The sequence below is a fragment of the Rana temporaria genome, chromosome 6 (assembly GCF_905171775.1).
Source record: "Rana temporaria chromosome 6, aRanTem1.1, whole genome shotgun sequence".
Lineage (NCBI taxonomy): Eukaryota > Metazoa > Chordata > Amphibia > Anura > Ranidae > Rana > Rana temporaria.
Genome location: NC_053494.1, coordinates 30,743,380 through 30,767,428, shown reverse-complemented (window position 1 = coordinate 30,767,428; position 24,049 = coordinate 30,743,380). Strand labels below are relative to the sequence as shown.

Sequence of the window (24,049 nt, the reverse complement as noted above, 5' to 3'; positions counted from 1 at the left end):
ACCAGGGGTCTCCAAACTGTAACCCAGGGGCCAGATGCGGCCCTTTGTCTGCCTTTATCCGGCCCCTGGGGCACTAATCCTCCCACTGATATGAGATCCTATTTTGCCATCTAACACCAACAATGGAGCATTTCTCCCACTGACACTAATAATAGGGCACTATTCCTCCTTATGATACCAACAATAAGGCACTATTCCTCTAACCTAATACCAAATGTGGTGATGTTTACTCTTACCAATGCCAGAAAAAATGTCCACTCCCACTGGCCACGATCTAGCCCTCCTGAAGTCCGAAGGACAGTAAACCGGCCCTTTGTTTAGAATGTTTGGAGACCCTTGGTCTATACCTTTTTTTTTTTTTTCTTTCTAATAAACCTGTTCAATAGTATTACACCATGTGGATTTACATATCCCTTCCATGTGTTGGCCTTTTGAGTGTTAGGCCTCGTACAGACGACCGAACATGTCTGCTGAAACTGGTCCGCGGACCAGTTTCAGCAGACATGTTCGGTTGTCTGTACGGCCGAGCGGACAGGTTTCCAGCGGACATTTGTCCACCCGACCGTTTTCGAGCAGACAAATGTTTCTTAGCATGCTAAGAAACATGTCCGCTGGAAAGCTGTCCATCGGACATGTTCGGTCGTCTGTACAGACTCACCGTACATGTCCGAGCGGCCGCCATCCCTTGCATGCGTCGAATCACTTTGACGCATGCGTGGAAGCATTGACCTTCCAGGGCCGTGCACGTCGCCGCGGCGACGGCGCGGCCACGTCACCGCGGATGGTGTACGCGCGGATTTCTGTCTGATGGTGTGTACAACCATTAGACAGAAATCTCCGGCCGGACATGTCCGCTGAAAACGGTCCGGCGGACCGATTTCAGCGAACAGTCCGGTCGTCTGTACGAGGCCTTAGTATCATTTAATCACCTAGAGCTACATTCCGAATGGAGATTACTAATTCTAAAGAAGCAAGTTAAATTGAATCTGAAGGTGAGCGGCCATTGCGCACAATAGTGGAACACATGGATGAAAGATTGGATTGCACGAAATAAAAATGTCACTTTATTTAGACATTTAACTAACACATTAAATCTATTGCGTTCACTTTTGTGTGGTTTGCACCGCACCAGATTTTAGATGCACCGCCCAACAGGGCTGATATGAACTGTTTTATTGCATTTATATTCATTTACTATTGTTTTATATATTTTTTCCATATTTTATGGTTATATAACAGTGATGGCGAACCTTGGCACCCCAGATGTTTTGGACTACATTCCCCATGATGCTCACCCCATTCTGCATTGTATATGAGCCTCATGGGAAATGTAGTTCCAAAACATCTCGGGTGCCAAGATTCACCATCACTGTCATATATATTCACTATTTGTAGCAACTTATAATATGCTATTAACAGGTCAAGGATCCTCAAACTACGGCCCTCCAGCTGTTGCAGAACTACAGAAATCCCATGAGGCATTGTAAAACTCTGACATTCACAGACATGACTAGGCACGATGGTAATTGTAATTCCTGAACAACTGGAGGGCCACAGTTTGAAGACCCCTGTATTAACTGATAGTTTATGTAGCTGTTGATGTACATTTGTTGTTTAATGTTGACTATCACATTGGTTGGATTTAGCCCCCAAAATTTTGATTTAACATTTTACTGTGTATGTGGTGATGCTACAGGTGTTGGCAGCATTATCTTTTATTGGATAATCTACTACCTTGGTGTTTTAATCAATAATTTATTTATTTCTTTTGGCAAAAACGGTATTTATCAGACACAGTTTAGCGCACACGTTTTTTACATATTATGGGGCAGATCCTCAAAGAAATTACGCCTGCGTATCTGTTGATACGCCGCGTAATTTCAAATTTTGCGCGTCGTTACTTTGTTTTGGTATCCACCAAACAAGATACGACGGCATCTGTGTTAGATCCGACAGGCGTACGCCGTCGGATCTAAGATGCAATTTTCCGGCGGCCGCTGGGTGGCGTTTCCGTTGTATTCCGCGTCGAGTATGCAAATTAGCTATTTCCGACGATCCACGAACGTACGAGTGGCCGTCGCATTCTTTTACGTCGTTTCCGTTCGGCTTTTTCCGGCGTATAGTTAAAGCTGCTATCTGGTGGCGTACTCAATGTTAAGTATGGCCGTCGTCATTTTGGAAATTTTACGTTGTTTGCGTAAGTCGTCCGTGAATGGGGCTAGACGCCATTTACGTTCACGTCGAAAACAATGACGTCCTTGCAACGTCATTTGGAGCAATGCACCCTGGGAGTTTTGACGGACGGGGCATGCGCAGTTCGTTCGGCGCGGGGACGCGCTTCATTTAAATGAAACACGCCCCCTACTCGCCGCATTTGAATTCCGCCGTCCTTACGCCGCGAGAGATACACTACGCCGCCGCAACTTACGTCGCAAATTCTTTCAGGATTCAAAGAATACCAAAGTAAGTTACAGCGGCGTATAGTATCTCACATACGCTGCGCCCACGCAGATGTATGTGGATCTGCTCCAATATATATAATTTGAACAGTTTTGCCTTATTCTTACATATTTATTGTCCTTTAGAAATCAATCTAATTAAATGTGAGGGGTGCGCACTGTTATCATATGTGGACACGATAGGGGTCCTGAGAAAGCGGGGGATCCCGTGAAACGAGTTGACCTTTTTTCGCCAATCATATCAGCATTCCTATCGGGGTGATGCTATAATCAGTTGACCTCTTGCACACTAAATGTAATGTTTTTATAATATGTATGTAACAACCATGTTCTTAACCTTTGTATACAATAAAGAATTATGCTATTTTTTATCAACATGTATTTACCATTGGAGGTATATATAAAGTCCCACAATTTTGGCTTTTGTTTTGGTTTATACTTTCTAGGATGATACCTCCTCTGGTCAAAAAGGTCACCACTTATGCATTTACTCTCTTCGATCGGAATATGTGTCCATAGATCAATGGGCCATGGCCCACAAACATTTACAGGCCTGATGGGCAATAATAAAAAGACACCAGTCCGTTATATGGCCTTCTACACACATTTTATGTGACTTTGGGGGCTACAAGACTAAGCATGCATGGCACTCGGTCACCCCTAAGGCCGCGTACACACGATCGGTCAAAACCGATGAAAACGGACTGAAGGTCCGTTTTCATCAGTCCAAACCGCGTGTGGGCCCCATCGGTCAGTTATCCTTCGGTCAAAAAAATGAGAACTTGCTTTAAAATTGAACCGATGGACGCCTAACTGAATAGGTCAAAACCGATGGTTAGTATGCAAAAGCATTGGTTAAAAACCTGCGCATGCTCAGAATCAAGTCGACGCATGCTTGGAAGCATTGAACTTCGTTTTTTTTTTAGCACGTCGTCGTGTTTTACATCACCGCGTTCTGACACGATCGGTTATTTAACCTATGGTGTGTAGGCACATCAGACCATCAGTCAGCTTCATTGGTTAACCGATGACAACGGTCCTTCGGACTGTTGTCATCGGATGGACTGATGGTGTGTACGCGGCCTTACACTCTTTGCTGTCACCACATGCTCCTAACACTTTGTAGTGTTATCTTGCTCTTTAGCGTTTACTTTACCAGACACTCCAGCAACTACTCGGTGGCTGGTGAAGACATAAATGCCAAGGGTTTCTCCCATCAGCAATAAAGATTCTGTACACATGTATGTAGCAAACACATCTTTCAGACTTAATGTAAAAAAAAAAAAAAAACATCTCTTGCAGAAATATCACGAATCTTCCTTAAGAAACGATGGCCAGTGTCATCCAACCTACTTCCTGTGAGCCCAGGCTGTCATGGGTCCACCTCTTGGTCTGGGCTCTGAGTACTGCTTCCCTTAACATGGATGTGAGTGCTATTTATTGCAGGAACAAAGGCTGCCCACCATTTATTGAGAAGAGGAAGGACCCATAATGTCACTGGAGAAGCCAGAAGAATCTTGGGATTTTGGGGAAAAAAAGTATGGGGGTTTGTAGACTAAAGCTAGATTTCAGCTTTAAAGTGTGGACCTTTTTATATTTTATTAGACTAAAATGGTGGAAGAGTGAAATACGCACAAAAATACAAAGCTGTTGCACACAACATATACTAATAACGATTTTCTAAAAGATACAAGGGGAGGAAAATACAGAAACACTTCATCCATAGAAGGATTGATGCAGAGTACTGACCTAGGGGTATGAAGAAACAAGGAACACATCCCCCACCCTGTGGTCCTATCGCAGATATATATCAATCTGTGACAGGTCAAATGAAAAAAAAAACTGAACATTTTGAAAAAAAAAAAAATTTGCTTTTGATTTTTCGTTTTAATAAAAAAAATGGTTTCTGTTATAACATTTTGCAAATAAGTAATTTTTCTTCTTCACTTATGTGCACTGATGAGGAGGCGCTAAAGGGCACTGATATGCTGCACTGATGGACACTGATTGGCACTGATGGGATTGCACTGATATTCAGTGCCCCGATTATCAGTGTAAATGTCCCCTGTCACAGGATAGCTGGTTATCGGTTTTCCTTTCCTCACACAGTGACAACACGGACCAAAAGTTTACATGTGATGAGCTGTGATTGGACACAGCTGATAACCTGGTAAAGAGTAGACATGTGCATTCGTTTTCGTCCAAATGCATTTTCGTTCGAACTTTGTTTTTTTTTGTTATCGTTTTAACAAATGAAAATGAACGCGCAGAATCCAAAACTCGAAAGATCCGGCATAAAAAATGCTTTATTTTCATTGCTCCAACAGTTCGATATAGATAGGAGATTTGACATGACGCTGACAATAGCAATCTGTATCTATCGAACCTGTGGTTGAATATGCCTAACCTAACTCTATTAGTCCAAGATTATTCTACATAGAGAGAAAAAATTTGACATGATAGAGACAGTTTGGGGTAGACCATTCGACATGAACGACGAAGATTCGACGAAGCAACGAAAAACATACAATTGTCGAATCTGTCATTGAAGGCTTATGGTGTCTGTCGAAAGTTCCAAGAAGATTCGACAAGCAGCTAAACTGTATGACGCCGCAATCGTACATTTCCAGTCAAATGCTCAGCTCATAGGCTATAGAAGAATTTGAATGTTGGTTGACTAGTAATAATAATTAACAAATATAATTATTACTAGTCATACAACATTAGAATTCTTCTATAGCTTGTAGGCGGAACATTCGACCAAAAATGTACGATTCTTTGTACAGTTTAGCTGCTCCGTCGAATCTTCTTAGAACATTCGACAGACACCATAAGCCTTCAATGACAGATTCAACCTTAATTCATTCGGATTTTCGGACGAAAGCATTTTTTAACGAAACAAAATAAATAAAAAACAAATTTCGGGAGTAACTAAATCAATTTATTTTTCGGACGAAAACAAAATTCCGAAACTAAATATTTCAGTGTGCACATGTCTAGTAAAGAGCCGCTGTGACTGGTCTTTTACCTCAATCTGTGATCAGCTGTTTCCAAAGGACATAGCAATCAAAGAGCGTGCCCCCAGGGCGCTCAGGTGTGCAGGGTTCTAAGAGGACATCACTAAACACCTTTCCAGATCTGGACGACCACACTGTAGCCATCTTTCGGCTATAGCGTGGTCGGCAAGTGGTTAAATGGACTTTGATAAGCAGATAACAGACAAATCTTCAGAAATTTTCCCAAACAGAAAACCAGAGGTATTTGGTATCTGCTCTGTATCTTATCTGAGTCTATTTGTAGTTTTGGATTGAGTGGAGATGGATTAGAACACCTTTTACGTTTTTATTGCACTTTGTGCTCCCATTAGGGAGATTTACCGTCTCTATTTGTCCTGTTTACCATTATCATTGAAAGTAAAAGAAAACCCGTATTTTGGTTGTCCACAGAAAATTAACAGTGGGAAATCTTACAATGGGGACACTAGTTCTGATGACTTGGGGGGGGTCCTAATTCCCTTAACCCTTTTGCCGCCGGGTCCGTACATCGTACAGACCTGACAACGTGGGGGTATTACACACAATCCGGTGACTGCAGCCACGTCGATTGCGATATACATGTTACATATCACCACACATGCCGGAGTGAGAGCAACAATTCTAGCACAAGACCTCCTCCGTAAAAAACACTAAACTGATACCTATATGGGGCTTTTGAAGTGTTGCCTATAGAAAATATAGAGTACTGAAGTTGGACGCCATTTCACGGGCACACAAAAATTTAAGGTTTGGCATGTTGGGTATCTATTTACTCTGTGAAACCTCGTCTTTTTATATTTTACCAAACATTTTGGTAAGTTATTGCGTTCGTTTGCCATAAGATTCACGTAAGTGTGTTTTTTACTACTGCTATTTTATTCTCTAGGGTGTCTGCGTTCAGAAAATATATAATATTTGAGGGCTTTGTGTAATCGTCAGGACTAAAATAATTTTTTAAACGTGTGTGTAAAAAAAACGCAAAACAGCCCTGGCAGCGAAAGGGTTAATTTGCATTAATTGCTTGCTTCCTGTTTTTGCTATGGGACAGGAAGTGATGGGAAATCTCTACAATAGGACAAAGATGACAAAAAAAAACAACTGACATGATTATAACCCTCCCTTACTTTATCCAAAATTAGAAAAAAACATTTTGCCTATAGCTCTATTTTAAGCACAGTCTAAATTCCTGAGCCCTGATGAAGTGGGAGTCTATTATGCCCCAATACGTGTTGTCTTTTCTCTGCTATGCACCAATTTTATCAATAAAACTTTGGACTTGTGAACATTTTTTTTACACTCTCATTGGATTGTATATAAGTGGATTCTTAACACTGGGCCCCCCCCCCTGTTTATAAGGGGTGCCCCAATCTTACGGAGTGCTGCCAAACCAGTATGTCCCAGTGATAATTTAATTGACCAATGAAAATCTTTATTCAGTGCCTCACTTTCCTTGTGTTGATGTTTTATTTCTATCTGTGTCCCTGCTGGGGAGAACCGTCCTCTTTATCTGTGCTGGTAGCTATCGCCTCAAGGGAAAAAATGAGAGGCAATCCAAAATGTTATAGTTGTCACCAGAACAAGAATAGAGTATATTTATATATTTGACTGGAGACCCATTGTAATTTATCACTAAGGGTCCTTTCACACGAGCGGACCGTTCGTCCGTTCATTACAAGTCCGTTAACGGACTTGTAATGAATCCCTATGGGATCGCGTCCGTTAGCGGATGGAGCATCTGCTAGCGTCCGCGTCCGTCGGGATCCGCTTTTGCGAACGGAAGAAACCCTATTTTTCTTCCGTTCGGCGGAACAGATCGGATGCAGACGGACAGACGGTCCGTCTGCATCCGATCCCCCATAGGGGAGAGCGGAGCAGAGACAGGGCGGTCTCTGCACTGTGTGCGGGGACCGCCCTATCCGCCGACAGCTCAGCAGGGATCCCCGCTGAGCTTTGGCGGACACACGGAGCGGACCCAGAAACGGTCCGCTCCGTGTGAAAGAGCCCTTACACAGTTTTTAAGGATCTATGCAGTCATGTAGACACCGTTATATCCATAATTACCAAAATGACCATTCTTGTCTCCATGCCTGCAGATTTAGGATATTTTGGGGCATGTCAGATACAAAAATATGGAAACTATATCCAAAATGCATTGGCCCTTAGAGGATTTTTAACGGAAGAGTATCTCAGAATATGGAATGAAAAGTATAAATTACCCACTTTAAAGCAAGAACTCCCTCTAGCACATGGCAGCTGTGCATTGCTAACATCTCATCAGCTATTTTGACATAAAGTTTTGCTCCTAGGACAGTGATGGTGAACCTTGGCACCCCAGATGTTTTTAAACTACATTTTCCATGATACTCATGCATTTTGCAGTGTAGTCGAGCATCATGGGAAATGTAGTTCCAAAACATCTGGGGGTGCCAAGGTTCGCCATCACTGTCCTAGGGTATTCCAATATATTCATTGCCCCTCACCTGGCATTGAATCCTCTCCCACGACGGGCACAGCCCTCCCAGTGGCAGCAGTATCCGGCATCCTTTTCTGGCTTCACGTGGAAATCATTAACATGATCCACTAATTCTTGCAGAAGTTCAAACAGGCGATTGCACTGCAAGGTCAGAGGTTGAAGGTGAGCCAAGCCAAGGAATGCAGAAGGAAGACAAGAGGGGGAGTGTGTAGACAATTAGATAAAACAGAAGCAGAGAAAGGAATGTGAGACAGAGAACAGGCAGGTGGACATCTAAGGATGAGGCCTGCAGGGGGTGACCCTTACCTTTGCCCACTGACACACCAGTTGTTTCTGTTCTGTGAATTCAAGGGACAGCCTCTTCTCCTTGGGGGGAGTAAGGAACACCGATGGGGGTAGCTGGAATCCGGAGCTAAGGGGCAGAAAGAACTGGAAGGGACTGGGAGTTGCGTCTCCCCTGCAGCGCAATGATGGCAAGTCCTGAGGGGTAGAAGAGAGGCCAGGGCAGGATGAGATGGTTAGGGTTGTATGTCATTTAAAGCAGAAATGAAGCACAAAACATAGAACATAAGATCCACATTTCACCAGTTCTTTAGAAATACATAGAGGCAAAGAATTTTTTTTTTTTAATAACATATGCAGCAATTTAAGAATCAGCTGCACCTGTAGACCCATAGGACTGTGACAGCCATGTGATGTAATAAAGGGACAGCATCAGATAATAATGGACAGCACCAGATCCTTATGTCCTTGAAGCAGAACCATCAGTCTATATGATTAAACAATATCTACACAATTTCCGCGGTGACATACAACCGCACTATTAAAGGGAAGTTCAATATCAGTCGTGTTAGTAGAAGTTTGGCGAGAGACTATACACGCTTTTCAGCCTTGTGCTTTTCAGTCCGTAACAGCGTGACGAATGTGCCATCTCCATTACGAATGCTAGTTTTACCAGAACGAGCGCTTCTGTCTCGTACTTGATTCAGAGCATGCGTGGAATTTTGTGCATCGGAATTGTCCATACACGATCGGAATTTACGAGAACGGATTTTGTTGTCGGAAAATTTAAGAACAAGCTCTCAAATTTTTGTTGTCGGAAATTCCGATGGAGCAAATGTCCAATGGAGCCTGCACACGGTCGGATTTTCCAACAACAAGCTCACATCGAACATTTGTTGTTGGAAATTCCAACCGTGTGCACACGGCATAACAGTAAAAAAAAAAAACCTACACAGTTTATGGTTGAACAGCTTCTCCTCCAATTTCAATGAGTGACCGCATGTCCCTGATACTGAATAGTTTCCTACCTATGCTGGAATCATTTGTACGAGGTGTCTTCAAAAAGTTTCTGCACTTTTTTTTACTCTATTACATATAAAAAAGTGCAGAAACTTTTTGACGAACCCTCGTAGTTTGGTAAATCATTATTGCACTTTTTTTCAACAAGGAACATATTTTTATGGCCTACAAGCCAGAAATGGAAATCATCTGAGAGGAGAGAGAAAGTGACTTGGATGGTGTGATTTTAGCAAAAACAAGCAGATTTATCACCACTCATCAGTGAGATATCTGTAAAGCTGGATACACACCATACAATTTTCTGTAGATTTTTTCTTTCAGATTTACCAAAACCATATAATATGAGGTCAAACCTAGTTTCAATTTAAATTTTTATGCAATCGGCAGGCCCTTGCACTACATGGTTTTGGTAAAGCTAAAGGAAATCAGATAACAAACGTTGTATAGTGTGTATGGGGTCTTACTCTATGACCACCTTAAAGTACATCTGCCAAGAGAGAAGTATGTAGGTGGTCTCCTGAAAATGTGCCTGGTTTTATACTTCTAATGCCAGCCTTACCCCTGAAGAATTTCTTTCCTTTGGAGTATAAAGCTTTAGATTTGACTCAGTAGGTGGCATAAAGGTGAAAGTCCAGACCTAAATCTAATTGAGAATCTGTGGCAAGACTTGTAAATTGCTGTTCACAGACGCTCTCCATCCAATCCGACAGAGCTTGAGCTATTTTGCAAAGAAGAATGAACAAAAATGGCACTGTAGATGTGCAAAGCTGGTAGAGACATCCCCAAAAAGACTTGCAGCTGTAATTGCAGAGAAAGGAGGTTCTACAAAGTATTTATTAAATATTTATTTGTAAAAAAAAATGTATAATTTTCTTAAGCATTTTGCCAAGGCACCCGTGAAGAAACCTGAAGGCACCACAGGGTGTTATAATTGTATGATATTTTCATCACAATCATGGCTGACACCAAGGTAAAGAAATTCGATATAATGAAAACCAAGCAACATTTTTCTGGAATCGTCTTATTCTACAATGTAGGTCTATCTTTCTACTGAAAAAAACGATTGCTCAATGGGACATATTGGAAATACAGAAGGTTTCCCTCCTATATGACAATGTAATACACAACAGATATGAGACTGAGACTTACCAGTATGTTATCCCCTCCCATCATCCTCTCTGGGGACAAGGATGCACGGCTGGGGGAGTCCATCTCAGAAGGTGGGGAGAGGCTAAGGTCTACCACTGGAGGAGAAGAAAAAGGGGAGCTGTCCCCATCCCGAAAACGAGACAGGTACCCTGAGGGAATCAAAGCAGAGAGGTGTTAGTGGTGTGTGGCAACAGGGTTGAGAACAAAAGTGGGCCTGCAGGTGATATAGATAGCTCCAGGATCAAAAAGGTCAAAGGGCTCAAGTATAACTTCCTATCTGAGCCAGAAATGCTGCCAAAGTTGCACTGAAACCCCAAACGGCTTTGTCAACCCTACCTTTGTTCTCTCCTCTTTGAATACAGAACACCTCCTCCTCTCCACATCTGCTCTGTAGTACAGTAGAGGAGACTGGGGCATGGTTGACAACACTGCTTGGGATCTCAGAGTAAAAGATGCACTGTGTTGTCATCTCCCAAGAGGAAGCTTGACACACACTGGATTTCTGGCAGGAGTTGGTTAAATTGGCCTGTTTGCTGTGTTGCTCTTCAAAGACCCTGATGAAGGGGGTGTCTGGCCCCTGACACGTGTTGGAGTTTGTACTAATTTTATGTTTGGGAAAAAAAAATCAATTTCAGACCTTTTGGTATGTGGAAGCTATCTAGCTATTACCAAGTTGCCCCATGGGGGTAACATCAGCATACCATTGTCATTATTATAAAATTGACATGTCATTCAGCACCATCTATCCATCCCCTAATTCATTTCTTTATTAACCATTGTTATTTATTTGTTTCATTTATTGATAATTATGGCAAACTATTTTGTCATATAGAGGAAGAGGGTGATATAGGGGTCGTTCGGATGTAAAAAATATTTTAAGCATTATTTTATAGTAAAACGGTTGAGAAAGACTGATTTAGGCGGATCACTTGGTAGGTAGGGGATGAGAATATAAAGCGATCACCTGGTTAAGGCGAGGTTATAGAAGAATCATCTGATAGGGCTGAGAGTATAGGGGGATCATGTGGTACAGGTGAGGACAAAGAGGGGGGGGGTGAGGATATAGTGGGCTTGTCTGGTAGGGGTAAAGATATAGTGGGATAAACTGGTAGGGATAAGGCCATAGTGGGATCATTTAGTACGAGTGAGGACAAACAAGGTAGAGGTGAGGATATAGTAGGGTCATCTGGTAGGGGTAAGGATAAGTATGGGCTTGCCTGGTAGGGGTAAGGATATAGTGGGGTCATCTGGTAGGGGTGAGGGTCACCTGGTAGGGGTGAGGGTATAGTGGGATCTCCTGGTAGAGATAAGGATATAGTGTGCACACCTAGAAGGGGTAAGGATATAGTGGGCACACCTGGTAGGGGTGAGGGCATAATACGTTCACCTGGTAGGGTTAAGGATATGGTGGGATCATCTGGTAGGGTCGAGGGTATAGTGGGATCATCTGGTAGGGGTAAGGATAGAGTGGGATCACCTGGTAGGGGTGAGGGCATAGTAGGCTCACCGGTAGGGGTAAGGATAGAGTGGGATCACCTGGTAGGGGTAAGGCTATAGTGGGTTTATCTAGTAGGGGTGAGAATTTAGAGAGATCATGGGTTAGGAGTAACGATATAGTGGGCTCACCTGGTAGGGGTGAGGGTATAGTGGAATCACTATGGGGGTTAGGATAAAGGGGAAGAGTTTGTGGGGGTGAGGATTTGGATAAAAGGGAATCACCTGGTGGGGGTGAGGAGCAGATGGGAGTAATAACAGTTGTTCCATCATCACGTATCATCAGCTCATGGTGCACAGTGCGTTTCCTGGGGCTTCCTCCACTCCGATCTCGCTTCTCTCGTGCTGCCCGCAGCTTAGATATACTGAGCTTCAGATCCAGGGGCTCGTCCAGTGAGTGCATGGTCACCAGCTACACCCAGAGCACCCCCAGCTGTCCATGGAGAGAAGAAGAGAATTAGAAACAGCCTAGACAGCTTTACTCACATCAAACATCTGCAGAGCATTGCATCATTAACCCTTTCCTTTCCACAGATATACAAAGCATCTCCCTGCAGCATCAATTGCAGTAAGTCCAACAGTAAAGCAAGGGTTAAAGATCCTTGTGTGGATCTGTCAGGGAAAGGGTGCTACCAAATGCCACGTGTGGTTTCCTGATGGATAAGGGATGGGGGGTCTAGGATCCCCCCTCTTTTTTTTAAATGTTAGATGCCCCCCCTTCTCCTAAGGGAATGTGGAAAAGGGAGGGTCACCCAGTTAGTGCCATGTGGGGATAAAGGCGTGCCCCCCCCCCCCCCCATTGCGCCACCCCCATCCTGGGCATAGAGCCAGCCACGGCCAGACACTGAGGAATGTTAGAAGGCCTGGGAGCACTGTAGAGTGGAGAGAGAAAAACGGGAGGGTGGAGAGAAATGCTGGAGGGGAGGGTGAGAGAGGACACAGAATGGAATGGGGGAAGGACACTGAACTGGAGGGGGAGACATACAAAGACGAGAGGAGAAACAGTAGAAGGAGAGGAAAGGAGGGAAGAGGAAGGAGAGAAAGAGATGGCAATCCATGCAGAAGCTAATTAGGTGGCAGGTTGCCGGAGGCTTGGGTAAGCACATGAAAGTGCATAGGAAGTGCTTAGGGTAGAAAATAACATAATACCATCATAAAACAACACACTCCACCAAACAGAGTTAAAAAATAAATAAAACATAACCATCTGTATTAGGAATAGCATTGCCTTCTTGAAACAAAAGGTGATCACATATCAGCACTATTACAAAAACCAAAAATGAGAAGAGAGATATTCATTTCATGGCAGAAATCCTGAACACGGCTTTATATTTAGTAGCTGTTGAAATCACCAAACATACCCAGTTTTCACCTCTTTTCCTGACAGATGCAGAACAATACAGGCCAGAATCTGGCCCCCCTCCAATAGATCATGGCACACCTTACATACAGCGGAATAGAGGACGATCTTGCTGCACCCTGGGATCACATTGTCCTAACCTGGTTGTGACCTGATCAGCAATACTACATCAATTTGTAAGAGGTTGTGGGGGGTAGGGTGGTGGTCAGTGGCGGCTGGTGCTCAAAATTTTTGGGGGTGCAAACAAGCTGAAAAAAAAATCATCAATTGCAGCCTCACTGTGCCCATCAAACGCAGCCTCTGTACCCATCAATTGTCGCCACTGTGCCTATCAAATGCAGCCACTGTGCCCATCAATTGCCGCCACTGTGCCCATCAAATGCAGCCACTGTGCCCATCAATTGACACCACTGTGCCCATCAAACGCAGCCACTGTGCCCATCAATTGCCGCCACTCTGCCCATCAAACGCAGCCACTGTGCCCATCAATTGCCCCCACTGTGTCATCAAACCCAGCCACTGTGCCCATCAATTGCCGCCAGTTTGCCCCATCAAATGCTGCCAGTTTTCCCCATCAAACGCCGCCATTTTCCCCTATCAAATCCCACTAGTTTGCCCTATCAAATCCCACCAGTTTGCCCCCCCACCACCCGGCACTTACCTTCCTTGGGTCAGCGCCATCCTCCACGCTCCCTCCGAGTCCTTGATGTCATCTATGCTATGATTGGACGCCTGATAGGCATCCAATCACAGCGCCTATCGCTTCAGCCAATCAGGTGACTGGTAACCAGACCCGGTGCACCTGATTGGCTGAGAGGCAGGTCAGTGTTAGGGAAGCGATTCCCTAGCACAGCACTGTTTAAACAGCAAATGCACAGCAGTGCGCCCGCTGTTTAACAATTTGGAAGGGCCTATTAGAGCCCAAAGGCTCTAATCAGGAAGCCTATTAGAGCCTCTGGCCCTCTATGGACACACCGCCACTGGTGGTGGTTGTTTGTCATGTCCTCCATGTCTCTCTCATCTTGGACACCAAGCAGAGGTCACATTAGAGGCCTACCCTTTGTGGGTTCTTATGACTACACTAGGCACCTTGTAAAGGGTCCCTCTTACTACACATGGGGTACCTTTATTTCATGCCATTTTCATCAATGCCCTGGGACAAGGTTAAGGCGGGCCTCTACTCTCAGAGATGAACATGCATGGCAACTGTTCTCCAGTCAACTCTCGAGTCAAGTCCCTGTGACAATGTACATCTTCCCAGTTACTTGCATTTAGGAGAGCCTTGTCCCCATCCACCTGTCCAATGTTTTCCACTACCATTCCCCAGTAGTGGAGTGGGCCCCGCCGCGCACCCAGCATGGGCTCCACACATGCACTTGATTTAACTCTTGAACTTCCGTACTTCGGTACAGAATGGAGACCCTTACAGCGTGAATCTGCTCATGCTGCTTTGGGAGACAGATGGCTGGCAGAAGGAGTGCCGACAACATCTCCCTTGCTGCTCCACCTATAACAGGTACACGCTATTGACAGGCTGCTGTAAAACTTCCGTTACCCTAGGTAACAACTTATGTCTTTACACTGCTCCACTCCATACCGATGTCTTCATACCCCACTCAGTAAACTCTGTTGTGCCGCTGGTCACTTGCATTACACCCCTTTCAGTAACTTCAGACCAGGCAAGAACAACATTTCGAATGCTTTACATGATGATGTCCTATGGGATGAAACGTGCGTTGGGTGGAACTTACGCACGCGGCACTGCCACGCTTCTTTGGAGTTGGAACCTTTGCTGTACAGCTTGAAAGTGTGACTTTTTATGTGCTTAACCTTCTTTTATCATGTGAGTAGAAGGTTTATCATGTGTTTACATTAAAGTTTTTAGCTGGTTTACACTGTGTGGCTTTCTTTGCTTGGACTCCATGTGGATATTTGATTATACATATGGTCATCATTGTCCTTACTAATCTTGGAGAGAAAGCCAGCCTGACTTATTGGAACCAATGGGTGTAAACGGAATGCTCCTGGTGGAAGTATTTATAACAGGTGAATCAGACTCTGTAGTGGGGTCACTTCAGTCTGGTAAGAGTGTATTTTCTACAATGGTGATGGCTCACGTGGTGACTACATTATTGGAGTAGCATGATCTCTGCACAATATCAGCGGTTTTCTTCAAGACATACCTTGTATTTAGACTATTTCTTAAACTCTATTTACCTTTGCCAGATTCCATTTTGAAATGGACTTTTGTTTTTAGCAACTTATTTTCACTATGTAAGCGCGGCAACATATATGATACATATGTTTACTTCGTTTGTCCTACTATTGGCTGCCAGCAGCTGTGTTTATCATCACTAGTTACACCAGCGCATATTTTCTTTTTTTGTTTGTTGTATTCCTTCAGGGCTGGTGTCTTCGGGGCGAACCCCGGGTTCTGATGTCTTTACATCCCAATGGTGATAAGCAACATCCTTCTGCTCCTCTGGGGTGTCATCGCTGTCTCTGTCCCTTACGGGCATTGGTCGTACCTCCCAACTAGGCCTTTGTCGAGAACGTGCTTTTGGAGGTAACTCAAACCCGAACCGACCCTAGCTGGCTTTCTCGGGGGCTCCCTGTACCAGACCGCCGTCTCATATTTATATCACACCATTAGTGGGTCAGACCCAGAGAAAAACCTACCAAAAAGGCCAAAGAACCAGGAAAGGCATGAACTCCTACCGTCCTGCACCTTACAGGCTATTTTAACCTGCTTACATATTGATGGCATTCAAAGGCATGAACACACCTATCTGTTTTTTTTTATTTATATATTCTTTATTGTTTTCTTCCATATAAAAAATCTATTTAAAATACATACATTTTAAAGTGCACATTATTCTCATAACCCACCCTCCTTTTCCCCCTTCCCCCCTATCATATTATTTGTACCTCGCACTCAAACTCTATCCCTACTACAGTATAAACGTTTTCTTTCGGGTAGATTTATCCACTTTGGGCGAGATTCTCGTAGGAGCGTGTAACTTTGTGCGGGCGTAACGTATCTGATTTACGTTACACCTACGTAACTTAGACGGGCAAGTGCAGTATTCTCAAAGCACTTGCTCTGTAAGTTGCGGCGGCGTAGCGTAAATCGGGCGGCGTAAGCCCGCCTAATTCAAATGTGGGACAGGGGGGCGTGTTTTATGTTAATACTATGTGACCCGACGTGATTGACGTTTTTCACGAACGGCGCAAATGCGTCGTCCATGGAAATCTCCCAGTGTGCATTGCTCCTAATACGCCACAAGGACGTATTGGTTTTGACGTGAACGTAAATTACGTCCAGCCCCAGTCACGGACGAGTTACGCAAACAACGTAAAATTTTCAAATTTCGTCACGGGAACGACGGCCATACTTAACATTGGTACGCCGCACTTACACCACCATATAGCAGGGGTAACTTTACACCGGGAAAAGCCTAACGTAAACGGCGTAACTGTACTGCGTCGGCCGGGCGTACGTTCGTGAATTTGCGTATCTAGCTGATTTACATATTTCGACGCGTAAATCAGCGTACACGCCCCTAGCGGCCAGCGTAAATATGCAGCTACGATCCGACGGCGTAAGAGACTTACGCCTGTCGGATCTAAGGGAAATCTATGCATAACTGATTCTATGAATCAGGCGCATAGATACGACCGGCCGGACTCAGAGATTTGACGGCGTATCTGGAGATACGTCGTCGTATCTCCTCTGAGAATCTGGCCCTTTATCTATAAAGTGCAGCTCTAGCTTTTTTTTTCTTTTAAAACTCTGCTACTCAGAATAGGATTGCATATAAAGGATTGTAAAAAAAAAAAATCGCCTTTTATTGGTTGAACGAGATGTCTTTTTTCAACCAGACTAACTAAATGTAACTATGTACAATTACATTGCAGCTCACCAAAGACAGCATAAACAGTGTCAGTTGGCTCAGAGCAATGTCAATGTACATGTACACATATAGATGCCGTAATGCACCATGGGGCCACTGGCAGACAAAGAGTGACAGTGTGTATCCAGCTGTGACACAGGAGGAGTGGTGCTGGAAATGACAAGGTAGAACTGACAGGAGAGCAGGGAACACGGGCACAGAACATCCAGGTACACCGAGATTCGTAGTTAGCGAACATGCACTCCAAATGTGGATGGTGGGTGTTTATTTTGAACTCAGTTATCATGGACAAATGCATCCAAAAATATGGGTCAAGAACAGAGCACTCAAGTTGAAAGGATAGAGATTGCAGGCTGCCCATCTTAATGCTTGCTTCTCACATCCTGATATGAACACAAAGGTTTTTATACCTTCCATTATACCTAGCTTAAAGCTGGCCTAAATCTGAGGTCTGTTAAAAGCACTGCTGCCAGAATCCACATAGCATCCCATAAGTGGGGTTGTGGGTTATGTTTTCCAAAACCTTCGCTATGCAAATTCTCCTCTTTCTTCCTGTCTTAAATCAGATCTCAATCCAATCTCTAATCAGATTCCAGCTTCAACATTAGGTTTGTGATGAACATCTAAAGCTGGCCATAGAAGGATCGAAATTTGTATGGTTCAGCAGGGACCGACCGAATTTAGCAGATGTCATTCTAATGGTCTTGTTGGAAAAATGTTCTTGACCAGCGGCAACAGCCAATGATCAGTGTATTCTGATGGTGGAGACTCTCTACTGTCAGACTACAATGTCTAAGCGAGGATTCCTTTATTCTCGTTTATTGTGTGGATGGTGTGGATACAGTAATTTTTTCGGCTGAATGAAAAAATAGATCCATCTATGGAAAGCCTTAGGCAGGATATACATGGGTTGAATTTCGAAAGAATTTTCTTTTTCGAAAATCTTATCTAAGAATTTTCGTTCGTATTTCGCACCATTAGTGGGCTGCAGCAACAGCTGATTTTCGTGCGGCCATTGAATTTTAATAAATCGGACATGTTGGAAATTTTTTGAAAAACAAACGTTTTTCTAATCAATGATGGGAGAATTGTACAAGAAATGTAATCGAAAAAGAAATGCGCATGTGCAAGAAAAGAAAATTCCCGGAAAGAAAACAAGATTCCCCCAGACACAAAAATTCTTTTCTATAGCAACATGAGATAAAATTGAAGGTTTGGTTGGTTGAATTTCAAAATCAATGGTGGCACCATCGGATCACAAAATGCACAAATTTTCTGATTTTCAAAAGAAAATTATTTAGAATTCGACCATGTATGGCCTGCATTAGTCAGTCTGTCTCAAACTTTATAACATGGAGGAACCCTTAAAATAAAGTTCTAGTCAAAGGGAACTCTTGCTGATAATTTCTATATCTGCTGCTTATTGTGAAGGCAATAATACACTTCTTACATATGTTTTTTTTGGACAGAATCAACCCATTCCCTTAAAGATAACTAAAAAGATCATATTTGGCAGTGGTTGCTCATTGATTACAGAACCCCTAACAACCTCTGAAGGAACCCTAGGGTTCCACAGAACCCTGGTTGAAAATAGCTGATCTAAGTACTGATTCTTTGTGTATGTGAGAGACTGGGTTGTAGGTTGGGTGTCTTCAGGAACACTTCTCCAGCATTACAAGCAGAAGTAGGGTGGACAGTGGCTTTACAGCAATGTCAAAACTAAAGACTGAATCACAGAGCATAGGATTCCCCTGTAGGCATTTCAATGCATAACTTCTAATATTGACTGGAGTGTACCTCAATAGCTCTATGTGAAATTCTAATTCTAACATACAATTTATCTGTTCTCCCAGGGCAGACACTTGGTACACCCCCACCATTACAGTGGTGGAATACAGTTGTAAGGACCATTACAGCAATGGGGATATCACAGAGTGGCCATTTTTTTTCTCATAGTTCTTGTCTTTTTTTAACTCATACCATGGTCATGTTATATGGTGTTTATGGGTGAACAGTGTGTTTAGCCTAGCTTTTCTTTTATTACCTGTATCAGGTAATCAGGCCCAAATTGACTCTGCAAAGAGGCTGCTACAATTGTGACCAGCCATTTAGAGAATTTCACAGCTCCAGTGAGACCAAGAACCAAAAGACCGCATTAGCCAAGTATATAAACTTTGGCATTGGGTAATATGCACAAGGTACTGCCTACTCTAAGAATTCAGCAGCATCAACCAAGTAACAGAAACAGTATTACCAAAATTCAATTTGAATCTCTTGCCACCTACTGTATGTTACACATATGTATGGCAACTAGGGCTGCCACCTCATCCCTTCAAACCTGAACACATGTGAATTACACAGGCTCTGTGGCTGATTAAGGTGGTAATTAAACTCACTTGGTGCCTTATCTGCATTCAATTAGCCATAGAACATGTGTAATTCATATGTGTTCGGGTTTAAAGGGATGAGGTGGCAACCCTAATGGCAACCAAGAGAGTGGGCTTTAAAACCAACAGGCTGCACATATGCATCTCCCAGGGGGGGAATCAAGGTTTCTATGCTGATATTTTGCTAGCTGTGTGCTTCCAGTACAGTGACCACAAACTATCAAAGACTGCTCCTGGGCTCTAGAAATGATTGGGAGCCAGGTCCCTGCTTTACAGCCCCTTTACAAATTAAAGTGTTCCAAGTTTAGTTTTTTTTTTTTAGTCCTTCTCCTCTCCTGCATTGAATAAAAATGCACTGAAGTTGTTCTTACCCTCTCCATACTCCACCTCTACCCCCAGCTTCCTTCTCTGTCTAGCGCTACTGATCTTCTTCAGACAAAACCACAATCACATCAATCTGTCCATTTCCAGTGAGTCCAGCCTGTTGGCTACACACTCCCATTGGGTGCATGATCACACAGGCTGGGCGGCTCACAGTACTCTAATGCCGCGTACAGACGGTCGTTTTTTGTGATGAAAAAAAACGACGTTTTAAAAAACGTAATTTAAAATGATCGTGTGTGGGCAAAACGTTGTTTTATGTCTTCAAAAAAACGACAATTTTTTTTTTCGAACATGCTTGAATTTTTTGTGTCGTTTTTCAAAACGTAGTTTTTTGTTTCACAGAAATTGACCGTGTGTAGCAAAAAACGACGTTTAAAACAACGTTTTTAAACCCGCACATGCCCAGAAGCTAGTTATGAAGCAAGCTTCAATGGAAAAAAGTGGTGAACGTAACCTCGCTTTGCTAGAGCATTGTGAAAAAACGATGGTGTGTAGGCAACGTCGTTTTTGAAAATGAAGTTTCAAAAACGTCGTTTTATTTCATGATTTAAAACGTCGTTTTTTTTCATCACAAAAAACGACCGTCTGTACGCGGCATCAGATTGAGAGACACTCACGCGTCATAATATGGGAATGGCTGGAAGAATGCCCACCACCACCAAGAATGAAGATTGAAGCTCCTGCACATCAGACAACTATAAGACTGCTGTAAAAAGGTTGTCTTTTTTAAATTAAATAAAACATAGTCAGGGCAAGTGGTGGGGTATTAAAATAGCTGGGGTTCTGCTTTATTGCTCCTATGCAACTACTTACTGCTGGTTTCTAAGGGGTGCATTTTGGGCCACCTTGTTATGTTTGTCCAAACTTTTCCTCTAGGGGCCTGTTGTCCTGAGGCATTGGCCAGTGATTTGTTTTTTTATTGTATTGACCACATCTCATTTGGTCCTGCGTGACCCGATACCTTCAAGTCACACAGGACAGTGATTCAGAATAGGTGCACATGACCTCTAGTATTCCAGTTGTCATCACTGCCCATATAACTAAATTTTAGCCAAAACATTTTCTAAGTTTTGAATAGACTGGGGAAAGGTTAGACCCTTTGGGGGGGATCCAACAAAGCAGTTACAACACTTTTCCTGGCGCAATGACCCCCTTAAAATTGACTGCACCTAATTCAGAAAACCCTTGTGACAGTTTTGGTAGAAGATCTGACATGTGCCCCATATTCAGGTAGTTCTTATGTCTGCCACGCTACGAATCTGTTACTATGCTTGCGATAGATTCAAAAAGCATTGAGGCCAGTTTGCACATAAGCAAATTGGCGGAAAATGGGAACAAAACTGAGTTGGCATACAAAGAGATGTCACTGCTTAAATTTGGGCATTTTGTGCTGGGAAGTTTTCATGAATATGACAGCTTTCCACACAGGACTAGTGGTTGCTAAGACTTCAGCAGCCTATGGCTTCCTAGTGACCATTTATTCATACCTGACCCTATTCAGCCATGGATGCTTGCTCATGTCATTACTCAAATTTGGCAATGGCTCTATTTGGGTAATAAAAGGAATGTCCTGGCTTGCAACTGAATGGTGCCACAGGTGCGTCATTGCTTGCTATGATGCTGTTGGCTGCGCAACTGATGACTTCTCAGCAACCAATGATGCTGTACTACTGGGGATGAACACATCGACCTTAGTGCCGGTGACTTGTCGTTAAGGTTCCCCTAACGAGAAAGTTCCTTTAAGGACTGCGCAGGCGCAATCCTTGCCGACGGAAATCTCCGAACCTCGGCCAGCATCCAGGCTCATTCTTTAACATCCCAGTGGATTGGAGGATGTTAAAAAAAGAGCCAGGAGGCCGAGCGAGCCGTCCGAGCAAAGCGAGAACGTGAGGTCGACGGGCCACTTTCCTCAAATTCCAGTTCGCCTTGGATGCCGGAGGTTCAGAGATTTCCGTCCGCAAGGATTGCGCCTGCGCAGTCCTTAAAGGAACTTTCTCGTTAGCCGGAACCATATCGGCAGATCACCGGCCCTCATCATGCCTCCAAATCCATGTATCTGTCTCTGAATGAATTTGCTGCAGGCACCGACATTTATTGTTCAGAGGTACAACAGAATTCTAAAAATTAAAAAAATTGTTGTAGACACTATTTGAGGAGACTTTTCCTCACTTTCTGTCCTGGTGACCCGTGTTCTACCCTGACACACATGGGGGAGGTTATTAAATCTGGAGCGTGCAAAATCCGTTGCAGCTCTACACAGAAGCCAATCAGCTTTCAGGTTTTATTGTCAAAGCCTAATCGAACAAGCTGAAGTTAAAAGCTGATTGGCTACCATGCACAGCTGCACCAGATTCCGAGTGCTCCAGATTTAGGTAACCTCCCCCATGGTGTCATCAGGACAGGAAGTGAGAAGAGATCAGACCAGTTGGGACACAGACAGCAATTAAAACCTCAGAAATATTCTAACCCTTCTCCACTCAATCCAAAAATGTTTTGGCTTTATTGTAGGGCTGTGCAAATTAACTTTTAATTCGATTAATCTTTAATTTTTTTGATCAATCAAAATCTTTTTGATCGATTAAAATTCTTTTGATTGGTACTCACCTCTCCGCCGGCTTCCGGGCCTTCAGGGAGTTCCGTCGGAGATCCAGTAACGTCACGGACACCGGCGGGTCTTGCCGTGTCCATCTGAAGGGCTCCTTTGCTGTGCCTTCATATCTGCATGCCCTCACTATCTGCCACACGTAAGGGCTCTTACACTTCCCTCTATCACTTCCCTCTATCAACCTGGGATTCTACAACCATCCACTGGGAGTTGTGATAGTTCCCTTCATGGGACATCTACATGCCAACGGACTGATATTAGCCTCTCATCTGGATTCAGCAGTGGTATCGTTGTACGCATTTTTATACCAGTATCATACTTAGCTACATGTTTTTATGACTGCTTTTGTTACCGTTTAGTATTACTCGCACCATTTTTACAGTTTATGTAGCTACATCGATTTTATCGCCAGTACAATATGTTGTCTGTATCCTGCTATCCATTTTTCCAGTGGTTGGTAGCTGCACTGGGAATCAGTCTGCAAGGAGATCAGCTAAAAGTAGTTGGATCTGTATGTGCGTTGTAATTAAATCGAAATTAGTCGATTAATCGATAAAAAAAAAAAACGATTAATCGAACAGAAAAATTTTGATCAGTAACAGCCCTACTTTATTGCTGAACAGAATAAAGAAGCCTTTTTTGACATACAACATAATGTTTTAAGGACAGAATCAGATGATATTTTTGAAATATAGCACAGCTGTATATTTACATGACAAAAAAATTGCTTGGCCCTATGTACACAGGGGAGCTCACAGTCAATTCTGGCAGCCGCTGAGCAGTGCCAAAGGTTGGTAAAGCCAAATCATGACTCAGTATAATCAGTTGGTCAGCACATGTCCACACTTGCTGTACGATGCACCGTCCCACAGATTACAGCATTTCACAAAGCTGGAGTTAATTTGGATCATCCCGCCAAAATTTCAGAGGAATGCAGGGCCGATGTCACAAGGGCTCATATGTCTACATGCAGACGTTGTGTGTACACACCCAAACATTGCCCACATAAGCATCAATTGTACATAAAAAACACTGAAAGTTCTTATTGTTATATAATTGGGGACCAAAACCTGGGCCTCACCCCTTAAGGAGGGCAACCTCGATAGACATCATCACCCACCATCATTGTCTTCCTCCACCTTCCCTTCCTTCCCCATTTTTCACAATGCCCTTTTTCCTGTTCTGTTCCCTCCCCTTTTTCTTCCATTTTCTCTATTCTTTCTTAATTTTTCTTTCTTTACTCTCAGCTTATCACTCTTTATGGCTGACCACTGGTCGTCCAGTTTCTAAACCACCTGTTGTTCCTCACTCTGCACCCGTCATAGTGGAATCTGAATTTGTGTTATCCTCAAACCATTTTGCAAAACCCTTCAAAATTTGGTGCACCATGTGCCGTGAACAGGCATCATGTCATGCTGTAAACTCGGTTACTGTATTCTGCTGATATTTCCCATCTCTGTAACCCGTTGATGCTCATGCTTCAGATA

At 43.4% G+C, this 24,049-nt stretch overlaps 1 protein-coding gene across 2 annotated transcripts in view; it reads right to left on the bottom strand.

The window, feature by feature from the left end:
• The window catches only part of GLIS2 (GLIS family zinc finger 2), a 58,468-nt gene that overhangs the window by 5,688 nt on the left and 28,731 nt on the right, over positions 1-24,049 (bottom strand). For both annotated transcript variants that reach the window (XM_040356576.1, XM_040356577.1), the window contains exons 2-5: positions 12,138-12,345; positions 10,419-10,567; positions 8,274-8,447; positions 7,975-8,108 (exon numbers count right to left, since the gene is read on the bottom strand). In XM_040356576.1, the coding sequence (XP_040212510.1) occupies positions 7,975-8,108; positions 8,274-8,447; positions 10,419-10,567; positions 12,138-12,315 (635 nt within the window). In that variant the 5' untranslated portion in view covers positions 12,316-12,345. The remainder of the gene's footprint in view (positions 1-7,974; positions 8,109-8,273; positions 8,448-10,418; positions 10,568-12,137; positions 12,346-24,049) is intronic.